The 12,310-nt window shown below is 38.7% G+C and overlaps 1 protein-coding gene across 1 annotated transcript in view; it reads right to left on the bottom strand.

Moving 5' to 3' along the window:
- CLSTN2 (calsyntenin 2) overlaps nt 1-12,310 on the bottom strand; it is a 246,235-nt gene that overhangs the window by 71,690 nt on the left and 162,235 nt on the right. The window contains exons 3-4 of the mRNA XM_070753284.1: nt 4,714-4,909; nt 3,692-3,900 (exon numbers count right to left, since the gene is read on the bottom strand). Of these exons, the coding sequence (XP_070609385.1) occupies nt 3,692-3,900; nt 4,714-4,909 (405 nt within the window). The remainder of the gene's footprint in view (nt 1-3,691; nt 3,901-4,713; nt 4,910-12,310) is intronic.

Here is a 12,310-nt window from a genome sequence, read left to right as displayed (position 1 = left end):
GTACTCCAAATGTGGTCTCACCAGCGCTCTATATAAGGGGATCACAATCTCCCTCTTCCTGCTTGTTATACCTCGAGCTATGCAGCCAAGCATCCTACTTGCTTTTCCTACCGCCCGACCAGCGGTATGAAACCATTATAAACAAAAAATAAGGATATATGTGGAATCAAAGATCATGCCCAGTAAGAGGGTGGGTGGCCAATACCATGGCAATCCGACAGATTCTTTGGGTCCTGAAGAAACATTGAATCCCAACTAATTTTGGTTCTTTATTGACCTAAACTGTTCTGAAGGAACAGTGGATGAATAGACATGAGCCAACACGAACGGGAAAAAGCAATTTCCCTGGAGAGTCAACTAAAGCCTCAGAAACCAGCAGCTGAGGAAAGCAGCCATTGTGAGCTGCTATGAAGTCAGGGCAGCCACATTGAAAGACGCAAGAAAAAGAAAATGTGGATTGTTGGGATTTGAATCTAAGCACTCTGTAGGAGTAGTGAGTAAACAAGGTAATGACCCCGATGAGTGATTGACCAATTTACAAATAAAAGGAAACTTTAAAATGAGAGTATAAGAGCCTACAGAGGAAATTAGCAGCTAATTGGCAACCTGAAGTACTACAAAGGAGGGGAAAGAAAAATTGAGATTATAACATTTAAAGCCCAAAAGGATTGTGAGTTACAATTGGATTTTTTTAAAAAAAGAATACAGAATAGGAAGAAAACATTTTACATTTGGATTTAAAGTATTTCCAGAAGTTTTTACAAAAAGGTGATATATGTCCATGGGAAATTTGAGGATGCCATCTGCTGGTGGAAACAAAACATGATAATAATTTAGTGGAAGACACAGGAAAAAAAGAGAAAAAAGGAAAATGATGTGTGGCCTTGCTTACAGAAAAATATTTTGGAAACTGGAAATCTTCAAGGAGTTATTTTTTTGATCTATAGAATTTGGTCTTTACTTTAACATTAATGGAAGATAATAAAGCTTTGGCTTGGCAAGGAGCAGAATAAAACTGGACATTTGGATACTAGAAAATGAAAAATTGAAGAGATTATAACATTAAGGATATATAGACATTAAGTTTGATTCAACAAAGCTATGATAGTAAAACAGTAAAGACAGTAAGATGGATAAAATGAAATTGTGGATATATAAAGAATGGATGGAGATCTCAAAAACTATATGCGGAGTTTTAAAACTAGTAAAAGGTAAAGATAAACTGGAAGTGATTTTGGATAATACAAAATATGTAGTAAATATAGTGTTGGAGAATCAAGAAAAAACATAGAAAGCAAAAAACAAATAAATTGTTTAAATTGAAAATTAAATTTTTGTATTATAAAATATATTTTTTTTAAAAAGGAGCTTACCTAGATTACAGTCATTCTGTAAAGTAGTAGTGCAGCTTCAATTGCAACCTTAGACCAATCCTAACCTTACTACTAGTGATGTGCGAACCCAACGGTGTTCGGGTTCGGCAAGTTCGGACGAACTTCACGCAAAGTTCGACCGAACCCGAACCCGAATGGTCCGTGGCACCAAAGCATGCCACCAATTTTAACGGATTTTTTATTTTTATTTATTTTCATAAAAAAGGACGCCGCAGCGGCGCCGCAAACAAAGGGAGATCCTTTCACGTAAACATTTTTTAAAATTTTTACATGAAGAGACCTCCCTTTGCTTGCAGCGCCGCTGCGGCATCCTTTTTCGTAAAAATAAAAAAAAAAAATTTTACATGGAAAGATATTCCTTTGAAGGAGCTGGGGAATCCCTCCCATGAAGAGATTCTGGGGGCAGAGCTTTGACATCATGTTTACCGGCATGTTGCTAAGGACGCCAAGGTGATCACTTCCTGGATTCCATGGCAAAGGGGGGTCCTTTCACGTAAAACTAAAAAAAATATTTTAACGTGAAAGGACCTCCCTTTGCTTGCGGTGCTGCTGTGGCATCCTTTTTTGTAAAAATAAAAAAAATAAAAAATCCGTTAAAATTGATGCCACGCTTTGGTGCCACGGACCGTCCATGGCAAAGGGAGGTCTCTTAGTTATGCACTTTGAAAAAGCAGTTCAGATAGAGGTAGAGGTCAAATGGAGAATTGTTTCCACTAAAGCAGTACATCATAAAATGGCTTCTAAGAAGGAAAAAAAAAGCTTTACACTCATTTTCAATTTATAATTTTGGTAACCCACTAATGGAATTTCATAAATAAAAATCCTCAGTTTCCAGCAGCCTGGAAATAATTTTACATGAATGTATGTTATAGAAAAAATTATCTATTCAAGATATAATAATTTAAACACATAATGTATCTAATCATATATTAATATATTAATTAAAAAAATGTTGCACATTTCCCTCCCCAAACTCTAAACTCACTGGAAAAAAATGAATTAAGTTAACTAAAATCAGGAACATTGGGAATGAAGTCTCAACTGGATATCTCATAGCTGAGTTTCTACTTTAAATTTTTTAAATTAAAAAAATCTAAAATCCTATAACACAATGATAGTGAACATAGTGAACAGGCCATTTGTGACCTCAGGAGGGCCTCTGGGTGGGGGGGAGGCCATTTTCACCCTAGAAAGGCTCTGAAGCCTAGGAAGAGCAAAAAACTGGGACTTCTGCTCCAACCAGAAGTCGGCAAACGGGCCGTTCCCAGCAACTGGAGGACCTCCATGGCATAGTTCCCTCTAAGCTGAGCAGTGAGCAATCGCTCACTTAAAAATCATCATCAACTCAGAGTTTTCCAAACCTGCCGAGAGGGAAATTTTATTATTATTTCTGTGCCGCCCAGTACCGAAGGGACTGTCGCTCAGACACTATACTTTTCCGCCCACCCCCCCAAAAAATTAGAGAGAACACTGCTCCATGGGAGTGAGAAAGGCTGTTTTCACCCTTCCCGGGCTCCTAGAAAGGCTCTGGAGCTTAGGGACAGCAAAAAAACAGACCATTTTCTTCCTCCAGAGGGCCACCATGGGAGGAAGGCCGTTTTTTGTTCGCCCCAGGCTACTAGAAACTTTTGAAGCCTATGGAAAGTGAAAAACAGGCATGCCATTGTACACCAGGAGTAAGGGGTCGCACATGTATGTATGGAATTATGGGTGTGGGCACGTATGCGCACAATCCTCCTAGGTAACCCCCTTCTGACACAGACCAAAAAAGTTTCGCCATCACTGCTATAACATGTTGGCATTATTAATAAATTATTAATAATAGGAAACATCAGAATACTTAAATATTTTTGATAAATAAACTGAAATTCCAGAAAAATCTTATAAGATGTTAATTATTTTAATTTTTATGTTTTTGCAAAAAATATTTTTTTCACTGCATTTCATTAAATTGAGTCCGGTGCTTGAAAAGAGTGGTTCCTCCTTGCTTTTTAATTTAAATTTTTTAAAGTTAATTTTCTTCTAGGTGATTTTTTTTAAATAAAATAGTTATAATATTAAACAAACATCCAGTAGATACTCAGAATGAAGAATGTTGTACCGATTCTAGGCAGAATTGTCTTAAGTGTATTGAAATTGGTTGATGAAAATGGTTAATCAATTGAAGCCAGTTCATTTTTCAAGATAAAATTGGAAAATTAGAAGCCAACTTTGATAGAAAAATAAATGCTTTCTAGAAAGATATATCTCAAGATATAGTCCAAAACTGCATTATGTGTCAAATGTCAAGCACTCACCATTCCTGTCAATGGCAAATGGAACATCAGTTGTGACAATTTCATAATTGCATATCTGGCTGTATTGGGGAGAACAATCTTCATCCATGGCTTCTACCTGTAATACACTGTCGTAGATCTTTCCTTCTGTCACTGTAGCTTTATAAGATGCTTCTTTAAAAGTAGGTGCAAATTCATTAGCATCTTTTACTTGGATATGGACCACAGCTCTAAAAAGAAAGACTATTATTTTCAATTTCTACTTATTTTATAAATCCACTGTAGTATGGATAGTTGTATTTTATGCTTATATTTTATAAACAATAGTTGTTAAAAATAATGCAATCTCTATATGACAAATGGGTAGAAAATATTTAAGTTTGAAGACCTGGCAATAGTTAATAGAATTAAAATATGTATTTTAATGAACTACTTATTTAAACTAATTTTTGGATCAACTTTACTTTTTACTGCACTTCTCTATTATTTTAATTTCATTTATGTGATGTTACAATATTCTTACAATATTATTGTGAGATTGCCATATATACTGAATATAACAAATACTTTAAATGTTCGCACTGTTAAATCAACAAACATGTGTCTTTTTTCATTTATATTATGATTAGAAATTACTAAGAATCAAGCACCAAGAATAGAAAATCAGTTTGCAATATGTTACAAATTATGAACATAAAAAACAAAATAATCTGGGTTATGTAAACAAAGTAATAACTTTTTTAAATTTCAAAAATTAACTAATCCTTTACTAATAGATAAAAGGAAGCATATAACTATTACAACTGCAGACATCAGTCTGTTTAAAATAATTGCTAATCTAGCTAGTACTAGTACTATTTAGCTAGAATAGCTAAAGTAGCCAGTTTTACTTGGTCAAAGAGAAAGAAAATTAACATACAGTCCTATGAAAAGGAATTTTGTTTTAATTTCTTCTTTAGCAACATTGATGGACATTAGAAGGATTTATTCAGCCTGAATTGTAAGTGTACATCCCAAAGCCCATAGTCCTGGTTGTCACTCACTTGTGAGATTTTTTCCAGTTTGTTCCACTAGGTTCTGTGCCACAGTCATATGCCTGAATGATAAATGTGTACTCCTTCTGCAATTCACAGTCAATTGGACTTCTTGCTCGAAGCTGACCTTCTCCAGATGTCTTGTTTAGGACTACAGCTTCAAAGGGCATTTCTTGTCCATGGATTTTAAAAGCACAGATTTCACCTATAAGAAATAACAAAGAGGAAATCCACAAAAATTATATGGACATTGTGCAAGCAGTTTATAACATAGTGTTTGAAACATTTTGGTATTTATAACATTCTTCTGTTTAAAAAATAATACTAGCAGTTTTCTGAATACACTTATTAAGAAATGTTATCAACTTACTCATTATGATTAATATAAAAAATAAAGTTGTAATTTGAAAATATTGGATGTTTAGTTTTCTTTATACAGTGATCCCTCACCACTTCGCGGTTCACCTTTCACGGCTTCAGTGCATCGTGGGTTGCTGAAAGATCTGGACCGCGGGTGGCGGAAAACAACTGCGGGTGGCGGAAAACAACCGCGGGTGGCGGCGGTTTTTCCTGAGTCGAACCTTCTCCCCTAACCCGAGCAGTAACAAATGGAGGATAGGCTGCTTTAAAGCTGAGTTAGCTGGTCCTGGCAGCGGGGGGGGAGGGCAGCTGGGGCTAACTCAGCATCGCACCTGCTTTGTCCCTACCAAAGTGACACTTTGCTGCTGGGAGGATTTCCCGAGAGAGAGAGATGGATGCAGAGAGATGAGAGGTAAAGAGAGAGGGGGGAAGTGAGAGACAATGTGTGGGGGGGGGGGAGAGAGAGAGAAAAAAATCCTACTTCGCGGATTTTTGTTTATTGTGTGTGGTCCTGGAGTCTAACTCCCGTGATAAACGAGGGATTAGTCTATTTGCTAAAAAAGCATAATTTGTTGTGAGCCGCCCCGAGTCTGCGGAGAGGGGCGGCATACAAATCTAAATAATAAATAAATAAATAAAATAAATAAATAATCCTATACTATAGATAACATTGGGGATACAATGTACACAATGTGTATACTCACTATGCATACATATTCAGGGCACTATCCTTCCATACTTCAATATTTATCATTTTCTAAAAAGAACTATTTACAAGATATTCATATATTTTCTACTTATATAGTTATTTTAATTACTCTTATCTTTTCTATGCCAAGAGTTTCCACTGCAGCTAAGAATGAAGAATTTAGCCACCTGCTTACTCATTTGTATTTTATTGCCCATGTTTCAAGAAATTTTCCAAGTTTATATATGGAAATTTTGTTAACTTATTGATCCAATACATGTGCTGGCTAAAGTAAGCTAGCTTTAAATCTGGGCTGTCAATATTTGATCAATACATAGTATTGTATTGATCCAAAGGAAACGGATGTAAGCAAAACAGTACCATCTAACTCAGATTGCCAATTAGTGTGATTAAGCATTACGTTATATGCAAATACCATTATACAAGTTCAATGTGCCATCTTCAGAAAATGTCAAATACTCATTAAAAAAGGAGTCAGACAGAAAGTATATTTGCTTTTTCTTTAACTTTTATAATCTCAGTAAATAAATTATTTCAAAATAAAAATGTCATCATCAAATGCTAGTAAACCTTGCCTATATCTATTCTTCTATATGCCAATGAAAAAAAACCCATGTTATCATTTACTTAGATAGTACGTACTAAGGAGAAGGTTGCAATTGCTAGCAGCATTCTAAAAGAAAGAAAAAAAATGGGTTTTATTAATATCAAAACAAGTCACTGGAATTATTAAAGCTTCATTTGTAATAATTAGCTTACAAAACATAACCATTTGAAACAACAAGAATTTAGCTGTTGTCTTCTAGTCACCTATAGCTTTAAAATATGTGTTGTTAATTATCAATGTAATGTTCTCAAGTTGTTATCCATTAGGAATAAGTAAATTACATACTGTGTATAAAAGTTGATTCTGAGATACGAATTCATATTTTCATGCAGCATATTTTTCTGAACTACCTAACCTAATACACAGAAAATGTTGGCTGGACATAGCCAGAAATTAATTCAATGTGCCCTCCTTACTGATAAGAAATAACAGTAAAAAGAAAAATCTATGTCAGTTCCAGGTTCTTTTCTCTCATCCATATCTGGCTTGTTCCAGGAACCCACTTATCAGATTGCCCTGGTCCCTCAACATCTTACATGGACCTTGTTAAAGGGCAACATCAAAGCCAATATGACTCTGCTAGTTTATGTCACTCTATATTTTGAGATAGGCGGTAAAAGTTGTTTGCCTAAGGACCCCTACTACTAGTAAAATAGGTAGCGGTTGGAATTTGAACCCCAATCTCTACATCAAAGGAAGCACTATAATCACTATCCATGTGTGTGTTGCTCTTTTTAAATTTGTTCTGTTTAATTTAAGGCAAAAAAGTAAGGTATCACTGTTATAAAAATTACAATGTTATATTACTATCAGCAAGGTGATGAGATTTTTGCTCAAGGATATGAAGCTCTCGGTGTATAAGAATGCAAGAGTTCAGTTTATAAGAGCGATGCTCCATGGTCTAAAGGTTTGTCAAGTGTTCTCTTGTGTTTAAAATCTGGCCTTCTCTATATAAAGTTCTCAGGAGAAACAGCTAGCTAAAATGCTGATTAAAGCTAACTAGCACTGGGGGATCTAAGGCCTCCCTAATTCTTGCTACAACCAGTGTATGATAAAGCAATTTCAGAAATAAAGCATCATATTCTAAATTCCAATTTACAGAAAGACTGGATTTCTTCCCGTAAGAGTGGTCTCTGCAGAAATTCCTATAGCCAAACCAATTATTTTCTCAATATTTTGCTGCACTTAGAAGAACATTTCCAATGGCTAAATTTATTATTTTGCCATTTATAGTTCAACAAGGAAGTATATTCATATGCCTTTACAAGGCCACTTCTGCCCCTGCTCATAAAGTTTAAATGAATCAGTTTTTCATGTTTTATTGTGTTGTACCACGTCTAACCTCAATTTAACAATACTCTTGTTAATCCTCTGGACCAAACAAGTGAAGAAATCTGCTTATTTTCTGCCAGGAAATCTGCCTACAGAAATAAGCAGCAGTGTTGCCAGATTTTGTTTAATAGCAATTACTGTGAGTATATAGATCTAATTTTGCAATGGTAAAGTTACATTTGATATCTGATTTAGCTACTGCTAAGACATTTGTTTTACCAATTATTTTATATCTTGTTTTCCTGTTTCTTTTATTCAAAGTTTAATTATGAATGAACAATTATGATTGTGTCAAATATTAATGTCGGAGAACTGTTTTTTTTCCAAAGGGCCCATACATTGGCTGAATGAATGAATGAATGAATGAATGAATGAATGAACACATATATAAATATATTGATAGTATGCCAATTCTTAAGGAGAATAGGATTGGTGACAGTAATGAATATATAAGAATACAGTGTTCCCTTGATTTTTACGGGTTCGAACTTCGCGAAAAGTCTATACCACGGTTTTTCAAAAACATTAATTAAAAAATACTTTGTGGGTTTTTTCCCTATACCACGGTTTTTCCCACCCTATGACGTCATATGTCATCGCCAAACTTTCATCTGCTTTTAATCAATATTTTTTAAAATAAACTTTAATAAATAAACATGGTGAGTAATAATCTAAATGGTTGCTAAGGGAATGGAAAATTGCAATTTAGGGGTTTAAAGCGTTAAGGGAAGGTTTGTGATACTGTTCACAGCCAAAAATAGTGTATTTACTTCCGCATCTCTACTTCGCGGAAATTCGACTTTCGCGGGCGGTCTCGGAACGCATCCCACACGAAAAGCAAGGGAACACTGTACGTCAGTCACCCAAACAGTAGATAGGCAACAGGAGAAATCTAAGAATGGCAAATCATTACATGAGATTTCCTCAAACATGTCTAGCTATCACAGAAATTCTGAAACAGGAGAGAAATCTTAAACATAGAGAAAAGGTAATTCAGTGATCCCCCGTTTATTGCGTTCCCGACCATTGCGAACAGGCTAATTTGCGATTTTTCAACCCGGAAATCAAAACACCATCTGCGCATGTGTGCCCTTTTTTCTATGGGCACGCATGCGTAGATGGCGCTGGGCAGATCAGCTGCTGGGCGGCTTCCCTGGGTCTTCCCCCTCTTGCTGGCGGGAGGGCGAAGCCCCCCCAGCACCCGCTCGCCTGCCGTTCGCCCGGCCACCCGCCGTTCGCCGCTCGCCCGCCCTTCGCCCGGCCACCCGCCGTTCGCCCGCCGTTCGCCGCTCGCCCGCCCTTCGCCTGGGAAGTTCACCAGGAGTCAGCGGAGAAGCCGTGCGCCTGTTTTAAAACGATCGGAGCCGGCCTGGGGGGGCTTTCCAGCAACCCCAGAGCCCCCAACCCGGGTGTTTTAAAACATCGCAGCCGGCCTGGGGGGCTCGGGGGCTTGCCCCCGAGCCCCCCAGGCCGGCTTTGACGTTTTAAAACACCCGCGCCGCTTCGCAGCTGTCTCCTGAAGCTGAATGCTAACTTCCGCGTTCGGCTTCAGGAGACAGCTGCGAAGCGGCGTGGGTGTTTTAAAATGTCGCAGCCGGCCTGGGGGGCTCGGGGGCAAGCCCCTGAGCCCCCCAGGCCGGCTGCGACGTTTTAAAACACCCGCGCCGCTTCGCAGCTGTCTCCTGGCGAACTTCCCCGCTTTAGGAGTCAGCGGAGAAGCGGCGCACCAGGCCGGCTCCGATCGTTTTAAAACAGGTGCGCCGCTTCTCTGCTGACTCCTAAAGCGGGGAAGTTCGCCAGGAGTCAGCGGAGAAGCCTCGCTGCTGCGGCGAAAGTAAAAACACCATCTGCACATGCGCAGATGGTGTTTTTACTTCCGCAGCGCTACTTCGCGAAAACCCGCTCATTGCGGGGGGTCTTGGAACGGAACCCTCGCAATGATCGGGGGATCACTGTATTTTATCATTTTTTTCTAGCAATGTCTTCATTTTAATACTGCTGACTTCTTCTATTTCTCTGCGATGCTTCCAGGAAAGTAACAATGGCATAATGGACTGAATTTGTGAAAGTAAGTCACAGTGTGCTTTGCAATAATGAAGTTACCCTGTATATGTACAATACATCAATAAAAATCATGGGTTTTGTTTTTATTACTATATCGACCACACAGCCCAGTTTCTAGCAATACAACATTCTCAGAAATTAAAACTTGCCAGTTTCTAAAGTAAAAAAAAGTTTTATGGAAGTAAAACAAGGGAAGCTGTTTACTTTATAAATATTTCCAGCATTTGTCTCATTTTATTGAAAACCACATTATCATTATGCATTTTAATGAGTACAACAATTCATTAATTACAGAACAGATTAATAATTGCATTAAATTAAGGAAGATTCACAATATCGTTAATATTGCACCTTTAATGTCAGAGAATTTCAATTAAGTTGTCTTCAGCAATATGCTTCAAATATATTTTGAAGAAAAATTATAACCCTTCTCCCAGTTAATATCCTAGATACTACACTACACTTGCTTTCTCATTTAAATATAGACATACAGTATGCATATATGCAATAGAGTCATTCATCCATGGATGAATGATGATGAAGTGAATTAAACCCTAGGATATCTTTATAATACAAAATAATAGCAGACAGGTTAATGTTAATGTTAGAAAAGATTCTTAAATACAGTACATTTTTTATTATACAGAAATAAGACTACAGTGATCCCTCGATTAGCGCGGGGGTTACGTTCCAAGACCTCCCGCGCTAATCGATTTTCCGTGTTATAGTGGTGCGGAAGTAAAAACACCATCTGCGCATACGCGCCCTTTTTCCATGGCCGCACATGCGCAGATGGTGGAGTTTGCGTGTGGGCAGCGAGGAAGACTCAGGGAAGGTTCCTTTGGCCGCCCAACAGCTGATCTGCTCCGCAGCGCGGAAGCAGTGAGGAGCCGAAGATGGAGTTTCCCCGTTGCCCAGGCAAAGGGGAAACCCCATCTTCGGCTCCTCGCTGCTGCCGCGCTGCAGAGCAGATCAGCTGTTGGGCGGCCAAAGGAACCTTCCCTGGGTCTTCCTGCTGCCCAGGCAAAGGGGAAACCCCAAGAGAGCCAAAAGAGCACCGGGCCGGTTGGTTCCCAACCAAAAGAGTTTACCCCGATTGTCCTCGGTGGGGGAAAACAGCACGTCGCCAGGCTCCCCATCTTCAAGAGAGGCAGGATCCACGCAGGGGAGAAAAGGCGCGCGCTCCCAGCCGCTGCGCCCCGCTTGGAGAGCAGCGGCGAGCAGAGCACAGAAGACGACGAGGCTTTCGAGGGCTCCAAGGCGGGCGGCGGCGCGTCCTTCGAGCACGCCGGCGGCGACCCCAAGCTGAAGGCGGCCACCACACACACACACGACGCTGCCGCCATCCACCCCGCCGGGTTCCCCGCTTGCTACCTCTTCGCCTTCTCCCGCCTCCGAGGCCGACCAGCCCAAGCCGCAACAGACACACACACACATACACGCACTCCCTCTCTCGCGCTCACACAGACGCACTCAGACAGAAAAGAAAAAAAAATCCCCAATAGAGAGGGACAAGAGGCAGGCACAAAGCGGGGGCACAAGGGGAGCTGCCCGGCAGAGGTTGCTTTTTTTCTTCTCGTGGGCAAGTGGAGGGGGGGAGAGAGAAGGAAAGAGAGAGAAGGAAAGAAAGAGATGAGAGAGGGAGGAAGAGAGTGTGAGAGAGGAAGAAAGAGAGAGAGAAATGATAGAAAAAAGGGGAGAAAAAAAGAGGAATGAGAAAATGATTGAAGCAGAGAATGACAGGAAAGAAAGAGAAAGAGACAGAGAAGTGACTCTTGGTGATGACGTATGACGTCATCGGGTGGGAAAAACCATGGTATAGCAAAAAAACTGTGGAGTATTTTTTAATTAATATTTTTTAAAAAACCGTGTTGTAGCGTTTCGCACTAATCGAGACCGTGCTAATCGAGGGATCACTGTATATGTTTTAACTGTCTCAAAAGAATATCATTTTTTCTCTTTTCTTATATCATAGTTTTTCCAGGCTTTTCATGCTTGTAATGCTGAAATTGAATCATCATTATATTTTAATATTAAATTTGAAATTAATGGAATGGAGAACATAAAAATTAAAACTCTATGCGCAACACAAACCAATAAAATGTAATGGTGTAAAAAACTCTGTTCCAATAATTTAGAAAAGGGCAATAAAATAAGTATGTTTTTAATTAAGCCAACCTCAATAATTAAAATCATGAAAGTAATTTCTGATTTCAGAAATAAATAGATCTATAATATTTTACTACTATTCATGGTAGTAAAAATTAAAACATTTCATCTTCGTTAACTGTTCAAGTTAATGTGTATGTAACCGAGGAAGCTATATTGAGGCTGCATTGCAAAATATGTACAGTATTTTTAAAGAATTATTTTAATAAATTTAGCAGATTATAATTGTAACTAGATTCTAATGTGAGTACTAATGTAATACAGTGTTCCCTTGACTTTCGCGGGGGATACGTTCCAAGACCGCCCGCGAAAGTCAAATTTCCACAAAATTTCTTTCCTTCCTTCCCCCCTGTCCCTCCTTCATC

Source organism: Erythrolamprus reginae, chromosome 5 (genome assembly GCF_031021105.1).
Source record: "Erythrolamprus reginae isolate rEryReg1 chromosome 5, rEryReg1.hap1, whole genome shotgun sequence".
NCBI lineage: Eukaryota > Metazoa > Chordata > Lepidosauria > Squamata > Dipsadidae > Erythrolamprus > Erythrolamprus reginae.
Note: the sequence above shows the minus strand (reverse complement) of the source record. Positions and strands in the feature narration are given on the sequence as shown.